Consider the following 23,234-nt stretch of genomic DNA (forward strand, 5'->3'; position numbering starts at 1 on the left):
CTCCATGGCATTGACAAAAAGGCTTTGAAATGTGTTCTTTCAAACTTGCCGACATACATAACTGCATCATCATACAGCTGAAATTAAGGTTAAATGAAAATTATAATGGAGATCAAAAGGCAGATTTTAACATACCTAAAAGCCTCAATGATATATGCACTAGTTGGAAGGTTTCCAGGGGTGCCCGGCTGCCATGACAAGGTGACACTGTTCTTAGTAACATCAGTGACCTGAGGCTTGGATGGTGGCCCGGGAAGGTCATTTAAATCATAGTTTTTGCTGACGGCTGTTCCCCCAGACTCTGAAGGAGACAAATGGTTACATTTTATACTTCATTTTTAAATGTTTGATTTTAAAGAATTAAAAACCCATATTGAAAAACCAATATTGAATAATGCCTCAATTTGCAATGGTCTAAAACCGTTAAGAAGAAGAAGAGTTGGTCTTTATATGCTGACTTTCTCTAACTTTTAAGGAGAATCAAACCAGCTTAAAATCTCCTTCCCTTCCTTTCTCCACAACAGATACCTTGTGAAGTAGGTGAGGCTGAGAGAGTTCAAAGAGAACGGTGACTAGCCCAAAGTCTCCCTGCTGGCTTTATGTGCAGGAGTGAGGAAACCAACCTGGTTCACCAGATTAGAGACCGCTGCTCATGTGGAGGGATGGGGAATCAAACATGGTTCTCCAGATTAGAGTCCACCGCTCTTAACCACTGCACCATACTGGCTCTTTACAGTTGGAAATGCTCTTTAAAAAGTTCACTACAGCATAAGAAGTTGTTCATTACATTTATGTCCTCTGTACTGTAGAATGCATACTTCTTTTTTGGAAGGTGACTTTTCCATGACAGGTAAAAATTCAACAGCGAAAGCTCTCCTGAGCCTTACATCTCTGCTAAGCAACACAAGATGTTTGACCATTGGTTCATCTAGTGCCATACTATGTGGGCAGACCAGCAATTGTTTTCAAAATCTTAGCCAGAAGTCTTTTGTGGTCCTATTATATAAAATGTTAGATACTCAATTTGGGATATAGGGCACATTTTTAAGTGGCAGCTGCTGAATTTCTGCTTGTCATTCAGTCCTCATTTTATCTATTCGATTTATACTCCACTTTTCTCCTCAACTTTGCATACAGGATAAAAAATCAATAAAAATAAATATGTGGCTTACCTGTTACATCTAGCACAGCACTCCAAGATGTCTCCCCACTTGAACTTGTGGCAACACAAGTATATGTACCCATGTCAGATATCTGAATGCATGGAAATGGTTGAATACATTAATGACAACCCCTTTATGCATTCGCTTATTCAATTTGCCAAATATTTACTTTGGGAGACTCAGTGAGATTGGCCTCCATTTTAAATTGGAAATTCATGACACTAGATATTTTACAAATAATTTAATGCCTTTTTTGTAGTGAAAGATAATGAGATAACTTAACACAGTGCTGTTTATAGTTCCTTCGCTCCTTCATTATTATGTCTCAAGTTAGCAATATCTGTTGTTTCAGGATAAGATTTCAGAGAGAGAACAATTGACCAGCTATATTTAGTTCCTTCAGCTAATGAATCACGCAGGTGGAATTCATAGACATCCAAGCCTTAGAACTGAACTGCTGTAATAAATGTCTTATTAATAAAATAATAAAAGTGTAAATTGTTTTTGTAGGTTATCCGGGCTGTGTGACCGTGGTCTTGGTACCAAGACCACGGTCTCACAGCCCGGATAACCTACAAGAACCAATGAACTCTGATAGTGAAAGCCTTCGACAATATTTTGTAAATTGTTTTTTTTTTAATCGGCTTCAGCGATTTGCATCATAAACACAGTTTGATAGGAAAGTTGCTGTCAACATGTTCTACTTTTATTTATTACTTGTAACTACTTACCAAGACCACGGTCACACAGCCCGGATAACCTACAAGAACCGATGAACTCTGACCGTGAAAGCCTTCGACAATATTTTGTAAATTGTTTTTTTTTTTTAAATCGGCTTCAGTGATTTGCATCATAAACACAGTTTGATAGGAAAGTTGCTGTCAACATGTTCTACTTTTATTTATTACTTGTAACTACTTACTACTAAAATCATAACAATTAAGACTTCTTTGACAATGTCCTCTTCTCTGGGGCCACTGGCATGTCCTACTTGTTTTGACCCATTGTCCCCACCCCCTTTGCACTGCATTTAATTGGGTGTAAAATAAAATCACATGCTTAGTGGTAGCAATGGCTGTTGCTGTGTTGGAGATGAGCAGTGGCGGACTGGCCAGGGAATCAGCTTGCCTGATGGCAAGTGGGCCCTGTGGGTCCCTGATGAAGTGAGGGCTCTTAAACATGAGACAATATGTTAAAAATAATAATGACCTTTTAATAGCTTGAAAATATAACAGAATTATATAAAATTTAAAAAATTCAAAATTAAATTATAACAATCTGTATTTAAATTTAGTATCTACTGTATACTGCCAGTAATATGTACAATATATGTACACTGTAATTACTAAAAAACTATACATTTATTTCACAAAAAAAATAATTATATCTTTTGTCCATTTATGTGTTTTTTTAAAATTTTTATTTCTTTCTTATAAAAATTAAATGATAGCCTTATAGTTGTGGGTGGGCCCCCTTTGTCTCATGGCAACCAATATTTTTAGACTCACTGGAGATGAGGCAGAATGATTTCTATCATTGGTGCCAGTACTGGTATAACCATACTAGAATAAACCAATGGGCTGTAATTTCTGACCCAGATAATGTATTTCTGCCAGTGAAACTAATTATTCTGAAACCTTCTTACATCAAATTTTAGCTAATTTACTTTATGTTGGTGGGGAGACTGACCAGTGGCTCATTTGTCTTTTCATTCTTTCTGTCCATCTTCATTCTCCTTTTTTCTTTGAGGAACACCTGTCAATAGCACTGACTGTTATAATAGTACGGCATCATAAGATCAATGAAAAGCTGCAGTTGGTTGAGTGTGGGTGCTCCACAAAGCCCTAATCCTGCTGTTTATGTTAGTCTAGAAACAGAGGTAGATCAGATGAAATGTTGACATTGGTGATAAGAGCAGAAAATCATATCCATTCTCTGTGGAGTCCTACAGATCTAGAAAGTAGTGGTGGAATTAGTGCCACAATGGTTTATTGATTTGGAGAATGACTATAAATCCATGCACTGAATAGAGAAGGATAGTATTTATGTAACTTCCTTTTTTATAATGAATTGCCTAGGTGTATAGTGCAGAAGATTTGTCTACAGCTTCTTTGAAAGTAGATTTGAATGCTTTTACTTAGCTTTAAACAACCTTTAGTTAGCCATCAAACTTCAGTGCAGTGATGTATGAAACACACACTTATATTCATGAAATATTAGAAGGGGGAAAGATACTGCATGTTACAAGACTGTGAAGACCCCCGTCTTGAAGAGTTAAAGCAATTGTTCAGTTTTGCAACCATGTTCACAGAACAGTAACACACATGAAGAATTACATCTCTGGCAATCTATCATCTAGAATATAGACCCATAAGCATGCTTGTAATCTCTACTAGAGCTCATGTGATAGCATAAAAATTTGCTTATTGCAAGCTGATCTTGATCACAAGTAGCACACTAGTGTTCCATTCACTACAGAAACGTTCCATATATATATTTTTTTAAAGTCAAATAACCATGCAATGAATGATTCTATTAATTGGCCTTGTGGGTGGTAGAGAAAAAGATATTTTGGATGAGTAAACATGACCATTTACTGAAAGTCTCTGTTTATGACTTTTGTCGTGAAAACAGCAATTGAGAAGAAGGTTTACTGAAAGTTAACTTATAGCAGGAAACAACCATAAGTGAGACTAGAAATTTCACCCCCTCCCACAACCTTGCTCCTGCTTCCCTGGTTTTCTAGTCAAGTAAAATTCTTACTACATGAGTGAATATTATGAATAGCAGTGCAATCCTAAGGGGGGGAAGTACTCAAAGTGGAGATACACTGGCGTATCTTGGAGATGGGGCACAGGAACCATGGTTGTGCCCAGTAAGGCATTTACAGCCGCTCGTGGCTGTTGCACATGTCTCCATTTTGCTCTCCTGCAGGCGATGATCCAACAGGGAGGGCACTCTCTCCTTCACTCTCTTCAGGTCTCTGTCACAGCCTGTCCCCTGGATTTGACTGTTGTTTTCAGCCTCCTGACCCATCTGTAGCCCTGCCCTACATGGATGCATGCCAACCCAGAAGTGGGCCACTTCATCTCCCCGTGGCACCTTGGATGTCGTCTCTGGAGTCATCAGTCCCTACCTCTATTGGCTGATAAAAAAATTTTTTTAATGGTGCCACAACTCTGTTAATGTGTGGCCTGTGTGTGTGGTTACTGACACTCTGGAACTGTTTTGGGGAAACACTTCAGTGATGTCGCCCACATAACTGCAGCACACCCGAATATATCTGACATATCTCTATAGACTATATCTACTCCATGGAAGGCGCTATGATGGTCCCCCCGAGGCAGTCAGAAAATTAGCGGTGCTTTAGGCAGTCATGGGAACCAACACTTAAAGGCTTCCTGAAGTGGCTACTCCCATTTCCCCTTCCCCTGGGTTACTCTTTTCCCTGAAGCAGAGATTGACACATGCCTCAGCGGTTGCTAGTGGCTGCATATGCAGTTTCAGATGTCAGATTCCCCCTCCTTCCCTTGGTTCAGTGCCTGTGGCCTGGCCAAGCAATCGGCAAGCAGAGGAACGGGTGTCAGGGGAGGTGTTCTAGAAGGGGCCCTCCCAGGGGCTGAGGTCTCTAAAGCATTTCCATGCTTTTGGAAGGGGTTCTGGATTGCTAATTGACAATGGGAATGGAACAATAAGGCAGTAAAGCAGTGCATAAACAGGTGCATTTCACAGGTCCCAGCTGTGGTGTTTGCAGTGGAGCCACTGGGTCACTCATGTCCTGGTGACCACCAAGAGCCATCCAAAGATCAATTAAAATGCCTTTATTTTTAAACTTTCTGGGGCAGGTCTTTATTTTAGTTTATTTTGGTCTATTTTTAGAGCATACCTAATAAAAATAAATAATGGACCCATATAACGGAGCACATCTGTCTGTTTGCAAAGCTGGATACAGACCAGTATCTCAGAAGCTCCTGACTCACCATGGAAACTTTGTTTGAAATCATCACGTTTACATCTTTAATTGCTCCTATCTAACATCACTGGGGAATCTTGACTATTCAAGCGCATTCTTTAATGCAGTTCTACAGTAAAAATGCATTAACCTTCATGGCCCAAACCTCCCTTTAGCCTTGAGAGGGAGGATAAATTGTTTACTCAAGGAAAGCTAGCATACATTTTTTAATAAATTCCATTTTGTTCCAAGGAGGTTAACAATTCATTTACAAGCACTGATGAGATAGTGGCAGAAAAGAAAACAGCCTTTCATTTTTGTATACTACAGCTGTCTATTTATGAGCCGGGGAGGGGAGAAAAGGAGTAATAACAAAATTAAATGTTAGCACTACTGCTAAGGCAACGAAATAGTTCTTGCACTAAAATTTTAACTGTGCATGAAGTATCTATCTTTACTTTTCTAAGCTGTATTGCTGTCTGTGGATATTTATATCTCCATGTTTACATTCTATCTAGATCTTTGAAACTAGCTAGCAACAATTGCCAACAAGATGGCATAATTTGGTAACACATCACAATGCATAGAATCCTCAAACATAAAATAAGACATAATTCTCTTATCTTCCACTGCAGTGTGATAAAATCACTAATGTTATTCCTTTCTATAGCATCCACTTTTAATAGGATTAAGAATTCTCCCAGCATTTTTCTGGCTACAGCAGACAGAATTCCAGCATAGAAATCTATTCAGGTTTCCTTATAGAAGGACATTTTTTTCATTTCATGGAATAATGTGGAAAGGTGCACGGGAAATTCCGAAGGCCTGTTCTTGGTTAAATTGCAAGAAAATAGTGATTTTCATATCTCATATTAACCAAATACAAGTGTTCCTGAAGAATACTCAGATGTAGCTTACTACAAAGGGATGGATTACTCCCAAGTAGCACTCCTAAATCCTGTGCATGAATGGGGCTTTTCTTACAGTAATTGACATAGTGAATGATCAGAAGGATCTCATTTGTAAAAATGTCTTGATAATAGACACAGTCACAGATCACAAAGCGTATACGATTAGTTGATTGCATTCAATAAAATCTCTGACTCTCAAGATGATAAATGTGCTAATACAGTAGATCACACTCACTCGTAGAGGCTTAATTTGCAAACTTCCTTGATCCTGTATAGATGTTCTAGGATCTCTGCCCAGGAAAGCGAATCCTTCCTTTAACCAGCTGATCACAGGCATTGGGTCACCAGTTGCCTTGCACTTCAGCAGAGCTGTGCCATCTATTGCCAATGTCTGGTTTACAGGTCCCTGAAGAATGATGGGTGGAGGTCGATCTGTTAGAACTGAATAAAAATAAAGTCAATGCATTTTTTTCCTATTTCTAAATCCTCTAACATTACAAATCATATTTATTGTGCCATGCCATTTTCAAAAGAAAACACACTTCATCAACACAGTGAATCTATTTTCAAGAAATAGCAAAAAAGCTGCAATACAAGAAACAGCCACTACGAAAATACTCATTTCTACACTGGGTAAACTACTGTTGGCTACTTGGAGGCAGGGTGACAAAAACCATGTTCAAACTATTTAAGGCGATTGACAACAAACTTCAATTTCCCTGTACGCAAGTGCTTATAAAACTCTAAATATAAACACTGAGATGGTTCCAGAGGCATGTTTCTGCATGTTGAAGATGTACTCTGCTAATGAGAATGCTGTTTCAGTGATAAAGAATTCCATGCTCATCAGTGTTGGAACATTAGGAAGAAAACTGAAATGAAATCCAAAAGCCATTCTGCTTCCATGAGAACTTACACAACAGGTGGAAGCACGAACACAGCTACAGAACTACTATAGCACAGCCTTATGGGCAAACATTTGCATGTGGTTTTGTATAACAGGTCTAGTAGCTGTTTTCTTCTAGTCATGCTTCCCTGGCTCCAACCCACCAGAAGAGACACAAACATTAAACTTGTTTCACTAGGTTGCATCCAAAAGTGATCTTCAGGGAGGAGAAGGCGTTTTGACGCATGCAAGCATGGTTCCTGCAGATTTCCCATTCAAGTTTTGATCCCTTGTGTACATCTCTGTGCTCTTCCCAAGGGTTTCCTGACTCTCAGGAGCAACTTTTCAGGCGATTCAATGGATCGCAGGAGAATAAAAAGTCCTCTGGATTCAAGCTTTACACCACACAATAGATTTCCCTTAAAACACACATGGCAAATTGCTTTTGAATCTGAAGTGAGATTCAAAATCCATTTCTGATACAGCATATGGTAAAATGAAAAAGTAAAAAATAATAATAATTGAGCTATCACAAGGTTTCTGCATGAGCCCAAGCTGCTCTTCGGATCGTGGCCTATGTTTCTTCAATTGAACTAGAATAACAACACAATCAAAAGAATAGCAACTTCCAGTACTGACAGTTAATGGTTGAATAATGCAGACTTTTTCTTGCATTCATTCTCAATGAGTTCATCAACAGAACCAACGTGTAAACAGGATATAAAAATCCCAGCTTTTCAATCAGTTAATTGACTAAACTGCTCTCCATTGAGGAACAATTCAAATTTAATCAAACTGTCTTACTGCTTACACATTAAATCCTTTCATCATATTTTGAAAGCATGAACCCTCATCTTGTTCTTAAATATGTGCTTTTGTATGCTTGAATTACTTTATAAATGATTCTGTGACTTGTGAGTGCCTGGCTGCATACACGCTTCATTCCACTACCAGATGAGGTAAAGACTCATGATCACTTTTCTTGCAAGAACAACTTTTCATAAACAATTCTGCTGTTTCCTGTATCCCCTGTGCCATCTGTTAAGCAGGAAAAAAATAGCTCTTCTTCCTACGTACCGTAACTTGTTTATGACTAAAAAAGACAAACATCAGATTATAGAAATGAAATTAGGCTGTTCCTTGGTGTTAATGTAACTACATCTATTGTCATATACCCCAGTTATTTAATGTCTATTCAGATCAGAATCTGAATGAAAATATTCCAAAATCCATCACTAAAACAGCAACCAAGGTAAATTAGTACTGAGCATTAAAAAAAGCTACTATTACTACTCCAACTGAGCATTTGACAGAACAGAAAAATAAGTCTTACTGAAATATTTGTTCCTGTCTGACTCCTAACATCCCAGAAGCTTCCTATTCACAAAATTGATAATCTAGTACTTTCTTCAGGCCGTGGGTGATAATATGCAGTGCCATCCTAAGCAGAGATATACCATTCTAAAGTCATTAACTTCAAATGGTCTTAGAAGATGAGAGACTCTGCTTAGGATGGCACTGTTAACATGCAATAGACAATCTTCCTCAAACATTTACCAACAAACAAGGAGCGCTGAAGCAACAGAGAATATTAATAGATTTATATTTTCTGCACAGCCCGGATAACCTACAAGAACCAATGAACTCTGACCGTGAAATCCTTCGACAATATTTTCATAGCATTTTTTTTTTTTTTACAGAAAGGGATTGTCCCCAGTTAGGATGGAGATCCAAACTGAACACTACCATTATAAGAAGAAGAAGAGTTGATTTTTATATGCTGATTTTCTCTACCTTTTAAGAAGAATACAATTGGTTTACAATCCCCTTCCTTTCCTCTCCCCACAACAAACACCTTGTGAGGTAGATGGGGCTGAGAGAGTTCTGAGAGAACTGTGACTAGCCCACGGTCACCCAGCTGGCTTCATTCATGTGGAGGAGTGGGGAATCAAACCCAGCTCTCCAGATTAGCGCCCACTGCTCTTAACCACTGCACCATACTGGTTTAGCCATCTAGGTAGTAACTTTAGCTTTAAAAAGAGGGTCAATCTATGTTAAATGAATATTTAACAATTTCTGAATTCCTTTGTTCTTAGATAGGTTGTTGTGTAGGTATTTTGAAACCCCAGTTCTCAAACATATCAGTATTTGGCATCTGATTAGTTTTTACTGCTCACATAAGTAGATCATAATCCTCTAAATGTGGCTGATCAATAAAGTAATTGAGAGTCTTCTGGCCAGAAGGAATCCTCATTTTCAAGAGTATTATGGGTGAAAGATTACAGGTTTCCATGACACTAAGGCTAAAGGTTAAATGAACACTTAAGGGTTTCAGTGATCTGACGACAACTATATTGGCTTCATAAGTATAACTTGTAAATCCTATATTCAAAGTTGTGAAATTTCCAGAGTTGTTGTTCGGTTTTTTAAATACCTCTCCATGCAGATTCCAGAAGTTTTCACTATTTTAAAAACACATTTTTTTTAAAAGACAACATGCATTTGTACAGCAAAACTTGCTTTAAACATTGGTTCTTGTAGGTTATCCGGGCTGTGTGACCGTGGTCTTGGTATTTTCTTTCCTGACGTTTTGCCAGCACCTGTGGCAGGCATCTTCAGAGGAGTAACACTGAAGGACAGTGTCTCTCAGTGTCAAGTGTGTAGGAAGAGTAATATATAGTCAGAAAGGGGTTGGGTTGAGCTGAATCAGTCCTTCCTGTCCTGAAAACCTCCAGACTAACAAAGACACAATAGCCATGCAGATTAGCTTTGGATTTCACACATTAACAGATCACTTCAGGATACAATGGTTCCATATTAACATACCACACCCTCATTAGCACATTATCTGGATACTTACAGGACAATGGTTAGCACATTACCTTTGATATTTTTTGCAGGACAATGATTCAGCTCAACCCCCCCCCTTTCTGACTATATATATTTTCTTCCTACACACTTGACACTGAGAGACACTGTCCTTCAGTGTTACTCCTCTGAAGATGCCGGCCACAGCTGCTGGCGAAACATCAGGAAAGAAAATACCAAGATCACGGTCACACAGCCCGGATAACCTACAAGAACCAATGAACTCTGACCGTGAAAGCCTTCGACAATATTTTGCTTTAAACAATTAATTAATATTTGTTTCATTTCAAAATAACTTTCTGTTGTCTGTATTTACATTCTGATTCCAAAAACGATGAATGTTTCTTTTACTGCCCTTACCAATAGCATTTCCGCCTCATAAACGCACAGATTTATGAAATATGAAGCTGTGTTATACGGACTCACACCAACATTCCATCTGGCTCAGTAATGGCTACTCTGGTAGGTTTCAGGAAGAAAAAGACTATTTTTACACATGCAGATCCCAGAAACTGAAACTTTTTCATGCAGAGCCCGTGCTGTACTGCTAAGTAATGGTCCCTTCCCACTTTGTCAAAAAAATATTTGTATCTCAACTTTTTCTAAAGATTCTTGTGTACAGAAAAATACTGCTGAATATAAATTACATGGAAAATATTAAATTTAAAATTAATGGTACTAATAATTTAAAAATAAATTTTTCATACAGGAAGGCTGCAATCTTGGGGTGGGGGGAGCTCCCTAGCAGTCAGTGTGACCTCATGCCGGTGTAAGTAACCAGGAGGCACCAGGAGGTAATGCAATGGTGTGGGGCTCGGGCACCGTTGTTGCCTCCTGGAAGCGTTCCAGCAGCACAAGTCCCTATGCCGGCATCCTGGGAGGCATTCTCAGGGCATTCCTGGGGGTGGATCTGCCTTTAGGCTGCTTCCTAACCCCTTTCGTCCCAGGAACACCGCTTCGCACTGCCATGTTGCTACACCTCTGTTTTTGGTGATGCAGCCTTGCTGAATGGGACGATTTTTGGGTTTTTAAATATTTTCACCACGTTTACTTTTCTTTTTTGCAGCCGGGAAGCCTCTGAGAAGATGGTGTGGCTGTGCAGCTCTTAGCCACAGCAGATCTAACCCTCCTCAGGAGTGCGCTGCCCCAGTGCAATCATATGAAGAGTTGCCCCAGTCTAACCCCACTGAAACTGATGTGCGCACACTAAGTAACTTTACAAAGGATTGCACTGATATACTGTCTAATAAAGGGGAAAGTATTGGACTTTTTTCTCCAGACAACCACATAAAAGATACTATTTTTAATAACAAATATGGATTGTGTACATAAATAGCAACTAGCGATGCCTATAGAACCAGAAGTATAAAACAATAATAAATTCTGCCAACAAGAGTGAATGATGAATAAATTACAGGAAATAGAGTTTGGCTTTTAATATTAAAGTGCACTGAAAAAAGCTAAACTGTATAGAATTAATAATTGAATTTTGTATATTACACTCATGCTGACAGGTATATTGAAGCTTTTAGTATATTTGCATAATGTGCCATTATAAGATGGAGATGCTTACCTAATTTTCTTTTGAAGAAAATTGCCTGGACTGTCTTAATTTTTAAAAATGATTTCATTTTCCATGAGACACAGAGAAAATGTACTTTTATGGGGGTGTTTCAAGAAAGTATATCTGAATTTCGAATATATTAAAAACCTCTCACCACAATTCATAATCAGCAAAATTATCAGTCAGCTCAGCACATTTTTATCACAGCTAGTACCTCTCCTCATATGAACGCTTGTACTGAAAATATTTCCAATAGTCTTAAAAATCTAACCACTGAAACACAGCTATACAAGGTATAATTAAACACTTGCTTTTCTGCTCGTGTCATGTGCTTTTGTTCTGCGCTCCGGTTTGAAGTGGACCAAAAATTAATCTAAAGTATGCAAAAAGGATCCAAAATTAAAGTGATAAATTATCCCTATTATTAACTCATTAACAAAAGAGAAAAAGTGGGGGCTAAGAAGAAAAACTGGAATTACTATCTGAACACCAGAAAGCTAATTCAAAATATGTGCCAATATTAGATTTAGAATATATTATATTTTCTACTTTTGGAGGTAGCCTCTCATCAGTATCAACACAAAACAGGGCTTTAAAAATCTGGAATAAATTCTTTAACAGATATAATCCTTTGGTACCCTGTATTTATCCTGTATTTACCCGTATTTACCCATATAATACAGTTCTACTCTCTAGAGTTGCCGCTCTCTAGATGCACATTTTCCCCGTGCAAATTCTCAAAACTCAACAATAAGCTCCCATGCAGAGTTTTGAGAATTTGGATGTGGAAAATGTGCATCCAGAGAGTGGCAAATCCAAGGCAAAACCTCCTGTGCATAAATGGCCAAAGTCATGCTAAGTGCAGGATTGCAGTCTAAATACACTGCAAACATTAAACTTTCTTGTTGCAGAAAGCACCTTAAGCGTTACCACCTTTTCATTCTTCACACCCACTATATTAGGGGTGTTGAACTCATTTATTATAAGGGCCGGATATGACATAAATGTAACTTGGTTGGTCCGGGCCATGCCTCACTAGCCAAGATCGGGACTGGGGGTGTGTGTGAGTGGCTGACCCTGCTGGCTTGTGGGCCGGATAGGAGCTTTCAAGGGACCAGATCCAGCCCCCGGGCTGTATGTTTGAGACACCCCTGCACTAAATGCAGATAACTCTGTGTATGTTGTTCTGAACGTCTTGGTGAAAAAGAAGCATATTAACTTAATGGGAAAAAGTAAATGTATGAGCAATAATAATAATACGATTTAACCTTTGAAGTAGGGACATCACTTAATGGCTACAGATCGAGAATAATCACGGAAAACTCAGGAGGAAATAACAGACCAGAAGACTTGACTGTCTGAAGGAAGAATTTTTCATCATTGATATCCTTGAACCTGACTTGCTCCTTTCAGCTCTTAATGTAGTAAATCTTTTCAGCACCAGCAGGTGCAAACATTAACAGCTCAATGTCCTCTCGGCCAATATTTGTGCGCTCTATTTATTCCAATCACAGCCATGGTACTGAATCAGACAGCACTGTAGACAGATTTTAAGAAAATACTGCTCTTCCATTAATTTTAAATGTCCTTTTAATCTACATGTAAATTTGACTTGTATGAAAATGCATCATTTTGTCATCGTGTGAAAGAGAGGGAAGACTGAAGAGGTCATCAAGTGAAGGTTATCCTTTAATTTTCAGAAACTAGCAGCACATTTGTACAGATGCAAGGATAAAGAAGAAATTATCTTTCCTTTTAATCAAAAATACTGTTTTGAAAAACAAAGAAAACACATCAAGCTCATGTTCAGACCACCAGCGTGCAGCAGAAGTCCTCTACCTGTCATTCATAATAAATATGCATTAGTGAAAAGCCAAAGTCCTCCAGCAGGCATTTTAACAGTCAAGACTAGGAATATTATGGCTTTCCCCGAATGAAATGAGTGGCTTACTAAATAGAAATTTTGTTTTCCTTATCTTTAGTAAGAAGAGCCCCGTGGCGCAGAGTGGTAAGCTGCAGTACTGCAGTCCAAGTTCTGCTCACGACCTGAGTTCGATCGCAATGGAAGTTGGTTTCAGGTAGCCGGCTCAAGGTTGACTCATCCTTCCATCCTTCCGAGGTCAGTCAAATGAGTACCCAGCGTGCTGGGGGTAAAGGGAAGATGACTGGGGAAGGCACTGGCAAACTACCCCGCAAACAAAGTCTGCCTAGAAAACGTCGGGATGTGACGTCACCCCATGTGTCAGGAATGACCTGGTGCTTGCACAGGGGACTTTTACTTTTTATATTTAGTAACATTAACAGTCCATTCCTTAAAGGGGGGGATAGAAACACAGCAGCCAGAAGCAGTGCAGCCGCGTTGCCTCCTGTGAGGCTTCCCAGCCGGGGTGGGGGGGAACAGAAATACAGATGACAACACAAAATCGTCAAAATTGCCCATTGACTTTAGTGAGGCTATGCATGAAGGGGCGTCCTCAGGCAGAAAGGGGTTAAGAAGCTGCCTGAAGGCAGCTCTACCCCCAGGAACGCCTCCCAGGATGCTGGCGCGGGGAGATATGCTGGGACCACACCAGCGGGACGGAGCGCCAGCAGGGGGACTGGCATAAGTCGCCCTATGCCGGCGTCTGTGCCAATTTGCACAGTCCAAGTGGCACGGACACCGGCATAGGGGTCACGCTATTTCCTGTGTGGCTCTGCCCCCCTTTTAGGATTGCACGCTAATAGTCCAAATCCCATGATTAATATTAATGACAACAACATTAACAGAAAAAAATTAAAAGTACTATGTGTGTTATGATTCCTCAACTCCCTGTCCTAATTGAAACACTTTACAGTTGAAGAATGATTACTCTTCATTGATTATTCTTAGTATTTCATGAATTTTTACTAAATGTAAAATTTACATGTGAGTATGGTCATATATGAAAAGCTACAGACTCAAACATATTACTACTGACTCAAACATATTATAACAACAATAGTACAGACTATTCATGTCTTTCAAATATTTTTAACTGAGAAATCTCATTTATGTCATGTGTCCACTTTTCATGCCAAACTTTCCAGTCTTCTTTCATGGACTTTCCTAATCTCAAAGACTCATTCATGCCATCACACAGATTTCTCCTGGTTCTCCACAATATCTGAACTGGCTTGTTAAAGAATTCCCTATCAGAAACGTAAATATAAAATGTTCAAGAGCTGATATTGCAGTGGTAAGCGTTTTATTATTTATTTATTTATCAGACTTCTAGCTCACCCTCAATCCCTGGCAAGCCGGGCTCCGGGTGGGTAACAACGAATGATACAATAAAACAATAAAACCATACATATCTATACTTACAGCCCATTCCTGAGCTGTCGATGGCTGGGGACGGTGGGGAGGAGGCACCACCGCCATGCCTCCTAACTCGTTTCCCAGCTGCTAAAAGCTTGAAAAAAGCCTTTTAAAGGCTTTTTGTTTTTTAAATGGGGCTTTTCGCCCCACTGAAAACAGCGAGGCTGCTCCTGCTAAAAAGCAGGCACAGCAACGCTGTTCCATCCTGGTGGTGTACCAGGGTGAAAGGGGACAGGGGGCTGCCTACAAGCAACCCTGCCCCCGGAACATCCCAGGAACAATCCCCGGGACACCGGGACGCCCCCCCGGAATGCCGGCACAGGCCTTTACACCTTCCCACTGGCGGCCATCCCACTTATGCCGGCGCAGCCCCTTTTTTGCCTCCTGAGCTCTTTCGCCTGAAGAGCTCAGGAATGCGCTGTTAAACTATTAAAACCATAATACATACTAATAATATGAATCCAACAAGGTTACGAAGGAGCACTAAGCTGACTAATTAGTTCATAGGTATATTTATATTTTATAGAGATTGTGAACCAGCCAAGGGAAAAGACAGCTTTGAAACTGAACCTTTAAGATATGTAGTTAATAAACTGTAGGAGAAGAATAACTATTCTTTAAGATAAGAATGTTTTGTCACTTAGACATTATCAACTGGAGGTTTATCAGCTGGTTGCTAAATCAGGACATGTTGCATCTGAAGAGACAAAAGATGTGATGCCAGTCCTCCCTATTATAGCTAATCCCTTACATCTATAGGTACAAAATTAATTCGTATTATAGATAAAAAGTATCAGCAGACATCTCAGTATCTTACCATCTGTAACTTCCAATTGAGCCTTTGCTAAAATACTCCCAGCAACAGTGAGTGCTTGGCAGATGTAGTAACCAGCATCAGACCTCTGAATGTTGGTAATAGTGAGATCCCCTGTAGGTGACACAGAATACCTGCTGTTGGGCTGGAGAGGCTGGTTTGGAAAGAGAAGATTCTGCAAAGAAACAATGAACAACACACCAATACATTACATGTGAGCCAACAGTGATTCAACAAGCAAGTGTATAGTAGTATTAATAGCCAGAAATATCATTTCATAATAGAGTTACTCAATTATTTATTTACCTCAAGAAAAAAAGATACTGGGAAATATAGAAGAAACTTCCTGTACAAAGTAAACATAACACCAGGAAGTAGCATTTTATTGAACAGATTGTGAAGCTATTAGTAATTATAACATCTGTATCGTTATATTTGTAGGGGGTTTAAGAAAATATAGAAATCACATGTAGGAGAAGAAGAAGAAGTAGAAGTAGAAGAAGAAGAAGAAGAGCAGCTGGTTTCATATGCTGACTTTCTCTACCACTTAAGGGAGACTCAAACCAGCTTACAATTGCCTTCCCTTCCCCTCCCCACAACAGACAATCTGTGAGGTCAGTGGGGCTGAGAGAGCTGTGACTAGCCCAAGGTCACCCAGCTGGCTTTGTGTGGAGGAGAGGGGAAACCAATCCAGCTCACCAGATCAGCCTCCACCGCTCATGTGGAGGAGTGGGGAATCAAAGCTGGTTCTCCAGATCAGACTCCACCGCTCCAAACCACTGCTCTTAACCACTACACCACCCTGGCTCCCAAGAAGAAGTAATTGCACAAGGGGAGATGCTCTGTAATTAGGCTCCTGCCTCACAACAAGTGTATTTTGATCGTATTTTTCCCTTCTCATTTTGATTTATCATCTTTATTACTCAGTAAACATTCTACATGAGCATCCTACAGGATTTTCAGGATACTGGCATCCAGTGAATGCCACACATGATGAAACAGGGTTCTGCAATGCTGGATATCAGTCCATGGGATCAAATAGTAACACATTATTAGCAGTATATATTACTTAAAGTATAAAAAAGGTGTTATGCTTATTCAAGGAAACTGGTAATATACTGTGTTTCGTCTCGAGAATGAATTTATCTGTGTTAATGGAATTACACTATACTTAGAAGAATGGGGTCAAAGAAATACACACATTCCCTGACATCAGGTTGGTGTGTTTCTGAGGAGTTCAACTGCAAGCTTTAGGGAGATGGCTACCAAATACAAAGGACCAGCTGCTGGTGCATAAACTGGCAGTAGACGGAGTCCAATGGGAACTGTTCTCCTCCCTTCCAGCTGGCTGTACTTAGCAAGATAGGATGGAGGAACAGGTCCAATGTGAAGGATGCTGTATAATTTATTGGAGAGAGCTAACATAAGTAGCTGAACTCAGCTCTACCACAGAGGTATTATAAAACAGACAGTTTCTGATGAGGAAGAAAAGATCCCTTGGCAAAATCAATTGACAGAGAGATAATCAGAGAAAAAAACATTAAAGTACTTGGCATGTACACATTTAGTAAAGGCTGAAGTATCATGTTCTTGATTTTGATAATAAAATACAGTGACTGGATTTTTGGGGGAACAAATTAATAGTCTTACAACAAAGCCTGTAAAATTTCATATTAGGATGGAAGCATTAACCTGGTTAACCTCTGTTGCTTTGCTGCAGCTCAATTAAGAAAAAACATGTGGGCATAATGAATCACATTGAGCTATGTTTCAAGGTTTGATTATAAACAACTAAGGTATCAATTTCAATGTTACATTTATTTGCCAAAAAAAGAGAGAACATTCTAACCTCCTGGGATCTGGGTCTCAATATTGTAATTAATTCTCCAGGTTTGTAATTAAACAGCTTCAACATGTTACAATCAGTAGGTAATAACATTCAATTAAAGACACAAGACACATTTTCACCTTAAAATGTTTTACCCTTGAAGTAATACCAATGGAAGAGGATAAAATAGGGTATTAACACTTTTCAATTACGCTAAATGACTTTAATCCTGCAAATGATGTCCTACTTTAATTAGAAGCTCTTCTCTTTATTACAACATGATGGATGTCCACTTTATTAGATTCAAGTGTGACACTATAAGCCCACTTTACATAAACATTACCATGTTATTAAGGCTCTTTTACAAGAAGGTTTCTAAAATGTTTGCTAACACATCAGTTCTTCCTGGTATAATTTCAAAAATGGTGTTACATTTTCTTCTTGAAGCAATTTTCTCCTTACAGAGGCCAATACTATTGCACTTTTCACATATATAAACCAGGTGCTTGGAGCAGCAACACGAACAAGCTTAATATCTACATAACAGTGCAAAATAAAAAGAGCTAGAGAAGATATAAACAAAGGAAGATGCTTAATAGCACCAGTGACCATGATTGTCCACTATGTTACTATTTAATGAAGTAGATACTTCTAGACAATTTAGCTTAAAGTATCCATATCTATCAATTTCCAAAAGTTCAAACAATGGTGACAGGGAATACTAATGATAAAACATTTCACGTGTTAGAGAAAACAATCATTGAGATTAAAAATAAAAAGGTTGCCAGCTAAATTTTCTCAAAATAAATTATTCTAAGTCCAATGTTTTAGTCTTTTCTAAGAAGTGGTCGCCCTCCAGCTGGCGCATTGGGAAGGCCAAAATCCAACAGGTTAAGAGTTTCAAATATCAGGGCATTTCTTTTAATTATAACTGTAAATGGGTAGTACACAGAAGTAGAATCACTAAATTAGGGAAAATATCTGCTTGTCAATTGAAGACTTTTTTTCTTTTATAAGGGAAACCAATACGTCCCTGCCACAATTAAGGTGTTTAACTCTAAAATTTAACCCCAGGTCTTGTATGGTATCCTTATCTGGGTAAATGCTTTTAATTGCAATTTAGAATCTCTTCAAGCCAATTTTTTTAGACAGATTCTGGGTTTCCCTCGTTGTGTGTCCTATTACGCAATCATCTCTGAACTAGGCTAAAACTTGTGCGAAACCAAGGCCTGGTTATTAATTGTTCGTTACTGGCTTAAATTATATTTTAGAGCGGAGCAAGGTTCTCTTTTATCTCTATTATTAAAAGAACTTCATAATACATCCTGGGACAACTTGATATTGACTAAAATAAGATCAATCGGAGTCTCTCTTGACGACTTGGTTCCATTTACAGATGCGCACATTTTTAAAATAATCAAACATTGTCTTTTAGATATAGAGTTTCAATGGTTGCATCCTACTCAGCCTTTTGTCTGCTCCTCAGCAATGTTGTGCCTTTTGAATAAAACAGACAGTATTCCCCATTATTTTTATAATTTGGATATACCTACTCTCCGTAGAGCTTTCTCTCTTGCCAGGGTCAATGCCTTCCCATCTAGGATACTGTATGGAAGGTTCCATCAAATCCCAATCCAAGAACGGACTTGCCCCTGTAATTCAAATTCCTTGGATACAATCGAACATATTCTATGTGATTGCCCTCTATACGAAACACCTCGTAGAAAATGGTTAAAAAACTGGTTACATCCCAAGTTTTACCTGTCTAATAAAGTTAAATGTCAATTTCTAATGAATGATTCAGCTCCAGAGGTTACTGTGGATGTCGCCAATTTTTTAGTAGAAGTGTTAAATGTCCAAAAACTTACAACCTCTGATATCTGATGTTACTGACTATGATGTTATCTTATCGGTTTTAAGATATGACCATTCTTCGTATCAATTGTAACAATTTATATGCCATTAAAGGTTTATAAATAAATGAATGAAAAATAAAAAGGTACCTTACAGTTGGGGTTGCCAACCTCCAGGTGGTGGTGGGAGATCTCCCACTATTACAACTGATCTCCAGGCGACAGAGATCAGTTTCCCTGGAGAAAATGGCTGCTTTGGCAATTGGATTCCATGGCATTGAAGTCCCTCCCCTCTCAAAACTCTGCCCTTCTCAGGCTCCACCCCAAAAATCTCCAGGTATTTCCCAACCTGGAACTGGCAACCCTACTTAGTAGATCTTCGTGGATCTTAGGCCAGACATGGCTAATATTGTTAGAAAGTGTAAAAGAAAGTTTAAAGAAAGAAGAAACACAAAAGGGTTAAAGAGAAGATCAAACAGAATAAGGAACTGAAAGGGCTTCCTTTCTATTGGATAATGAATACCAATCACAAAGGAGTTTAGTGTTGATTGGATGAAGGAAAGTTTCTTAGCCAGGACTGGGTGACCAAAGTTTCTTTTCAGTTGGACTGTAATTGACTGTGGAAAACTACAGTTGGGATAGAGAGAGGGAAGGGAAGAAAGAAATGGCTAATATTCTTGAAACTTTACTGAAGTAAAATCTACCACCCAGAAGTCAAGAGTAATTGCTTAGAATTAGGGAATAAACCGTATTGAATGTCTTGTGTTTTTTGATCAAATTGTTTTTTTTTAATATATTTTGTTACCCCACCCTGACTCTCATAAAAAAGTGGTATATAAATGAAGTATTAAATAAATAAATATATTCTTCTGCTTAATTAAAATACATGGCCACAGATCCTTAATACTTTTAGTATAAAAAAAAGAAAAGGCCTAATTTGGCCTCCTGTCAACACCTATTAGTTATTTGAATGTAACAACTGTGTAGAAACCTAATTTGTACAATTCCTGTGCCTAATGCCTTACTGAAAACAAGCTCTCCTCCATGAGCTGGGGGGGGGGCATTTGTGCCTGGGTGGAAGCAAGAATGATTTTGGCAACCGGGCCCAGCACTTTGTCAGCCAGTCAGTTCTCAAGCAGGTTCCTGCAGCACTCTCCAGAGTTGGTCCATCACGGAATGGGTGCTTGTCATTCAGCAACTCTCTCTTGATAAAGAGGGGGATCTCATTTGCCCCCACTGCTGAAGCAGAGGACAAAGGTGCAGTCTGCCAGCACCTCTTCTATTTGCTGCTCCTGGCTGATGGCACCCCCACCTAGGGTTGCCAACCTCCAGGTACTAGCTGGAGATCTCCTGCCATTACAACTGATCTCCAGCCGATAGAGATCAGGTCACCTGGAGAAAATGGGCACTTTGGCAACTGGACTCTATGGCATTGAAGTCCCTCCACTCCCCAAACCCCGCCCTCCTCAGGCTTCGCCCCTAACCCCTAAAATGGCGAAGAGGGACCTGGCAATCCTCCCCCCACTCCACCCCTGTAAGAGAGGGGGTCCAGAGCACAAGGAACCACAAGGCTAGGTATCCTTTGAAGAGGTGGATATGGATCTGTGTGTATGTGGGGGAAGATTTTTGGCGTTGGCTAGTAATAAAGCCTGCCTTACAGAATCAAAGGTTCTTTAAAGAAAGTGAATGAAGGATGGAAAGACCTCTTAATAAATAAGCAACCAAAGGTACTGGTGACATATCTGGTCTTTCCATTGTCTGCCTTCCTTCCACCCCCTTCTCTCTCTCTCTCTGTCTCACTCACACACACACACATGTCTTCATTCCCTTCTTATGTGATGGGATTTCTTCTGATGGGCTGTCTTATGGGCTCATATTAACTGCCCCATGGTGACCAGCAATTGTATTGCTGCAATTGTTGGATAGCCATGCCTTTGTTAGTTAGAGTAATGGTTGGCTCAGAATGGTGGCTGACAATGGGAGCTAATTTTTAACCTACCTCATAGGAGTGCTATGCCACCCTGAGCTTCTTGGGGAAAGTGCAAGATAAAAATGTACTTAATAGATAAATAAAATCTTCTTAAAACCCATAGATCTACCCTAGAGAGCATAATATATGTTCTTCGTTTGTCAGAGAGGAAAGTTGAAACAAGAGAGCATAATATAATTCAAAACTCCTGGAAATGGAAACAATTGTTTTCATAGAAAGGGATGTATAAAAGGAATGTTTTCAAAAGCCATTTCTCACCCAACATTAACCTCCTCAGCACCAACACAAAGATAAAACCAAAATAAAAACAAAATTGTACTCATGTATAATAATCACTTGAATTTGAATTTTTGCAACAATTTGGGTAGGGGGCAAGTTAGGGCCTTCCAAAATAAAATGTAGCCTAACGGGTTGCCAATCTCCTGGACTGGTCATGGCAACCCCGGCAGATGTGTGCAGCAGCCTCTCCAGACCAAGTGGCAAGCCTGTGCCGCCATGGAAAGGACTCCTCTTCATCCCTCGAAACCAGCAGTCAAAGAGCAGCAGCCAAAGTAGTCCCTCCAGCAAACCAGAGGGCAACCATGTTCCTGTGTATCCTGCTCTAGTGAAAGCCATATTGTAGGGAATCTGTCCAGGCATGTAGCCTGCACCAACAGTCCCCCCCCCCTTGCAACATCGGACTAGTTCAGCAAAGCCATTCAGCAGACATTAAGATAACAATGACTCGCTCTTCAGCAACGATCTCCAGACATTAGCAGCGATCGCACCTTTTGTTTCAAGCCATTAAGCCAATCAGTGAGACTACTGACTTCTCCTGGGATTGCACAAGCCATTGGAATCAGAATAGATTTCCAAATTCTCACTACTCCACCCCAAGACACAGATTAAGTCTGTTGTCACCTTTTTGCCACCTGGGAACCTAGGAGGGGTTAAACCCTTCTCCCCGCCCCAGAAAAACAGTATAACTGGGGTGCTCCCAGCCCATTCTCCCTCTCTCTCCCTTGGGCCTTCCCCTCCATACTGCCTGGCACTCTGCCAGAGTGGGTGTTCATGCTTGGACACCTAGCCCCCCCCCTGTCCCCTTTTTATCCCCCAAAGCTGCATGGAATTCAGGACGGACAACTACTCTGAAGAGAGGTGCAGTATATTTCCTCCTCTGCCTGCCACATGGCAAAAGTCTCTTTATTCCTCTCTTTGATTCCTAGACTCTGTATGTTATGTGATGTGTATGTGCAGTTTTGTATGTGCGTGTGAACATATAATCTGAGTAAATTCCTTCTAACCTAATTCCATTGCTTCTGCCTCTTTACTGGTCATGGTATGGACTCTGGTAGATAAAGGTTTGCATCCCAGCTCAAGTTATGCCCATTGCCGGTTATTGATTCGCTAATTCCCCCATATAACAATTCATAACCGGGCATTTTGGCTAACAAAAAGAACTCCGAGAGTCCTGAAAATCTATAGGCAAATCCATAGTTACAATAAAACTTCAATAAACCTACAGGCTCTTTGGACAGAAGCTTGCTTTTTCTCTTCAAGACTTACTTTACTCGATGCTTAGCTCCTACTGACTTCAACAGACTATACCCAGGCTAACTGCTGACACTTATCCATATCACCGTTTCAAATCCATTTGGTTTCAAAAGCAGCTCATCTTCAAGGGAGCTGTTTCTTAAACATAAAATAAAAGAGTTCCTTCCTTAAGAGAAATAGTTTTATGATTGTTTGAATTATGGCAATGGAGTTATATTGCCAGAATCCCATTTTTTATATTAAGTTCCTATTTGAATGAGATCTAATACAATTTCTGCTTGAACTTGAACGTGCATACCCTTCTATGCCTGCTACCACCTGCTCCTATTGTAACACTACCTGCTTCCTTAGGTTGTTTCCTAATGACATCTGTGATTATAGGGACATGTGATCATGACTTTCACTAAGATGGTATAGCGTTGCTGCAACAGTAATTATGTTAAATGTGTATTTTTAATGACATAATACATACACATATCATTTAAAATCATCTAGGTTTATGGTAAACAAGCTTTCTAAAACTTGAACTTATTAG

At 39.5% G+C, this 23,234-nt stretch overlaps 1 protein-coding gene across 2 annotated transcripts in view; it reads right to left on the reverse strand.

Annotated features, from left to right (window-relative positions):
- The window catches only part of ROBO2 (roundabout guidance receptor 2), a 504,839-nt gene that overhangs the window by 102,581 nt on the left and 379,024 nt on the right, over nt 1-23,234 (reverse strand). For both annotated transcript variants that reach the window (XM_056858915.1, XM_056858916.1), the window contains exons 7-10: nt 15,499-15,670; nt 6,262-6,467; nt 1,173-1,254; nt 136-301 (exon numbers count right to left, since the gene is read on the reverse strand). In XM_056858915.1, the coding sequence (XP_056714893.1) occupies nt 136-301; nt 1,173-1,254; nt 6,262-6,467; nt 15,499-15,670 (626 nt within the window). The remainder of the gene's footprint in view (nt 1-135; nt 302-1,172; nt 1,255-6,261; nt 6,468-15,498; nt 15,671-23,234) is intronic.

The sequence above is a fragment of the Euleptes europaea genome, chromosome 12, assembly GCF_029931775.1.
Source record: "Euleptes europaea isolate rEulEur1 chromosome 12, rEulEur1.hap1, whole genome shotgun sequence".
In the NCBI taxonomy this organism is placed as follows: Eukaryota; Metazoa; Chordata; class Lepidosauria; order Squamata; family Sphaerodactylidae; genus Euleptes; species Euleptes europaea.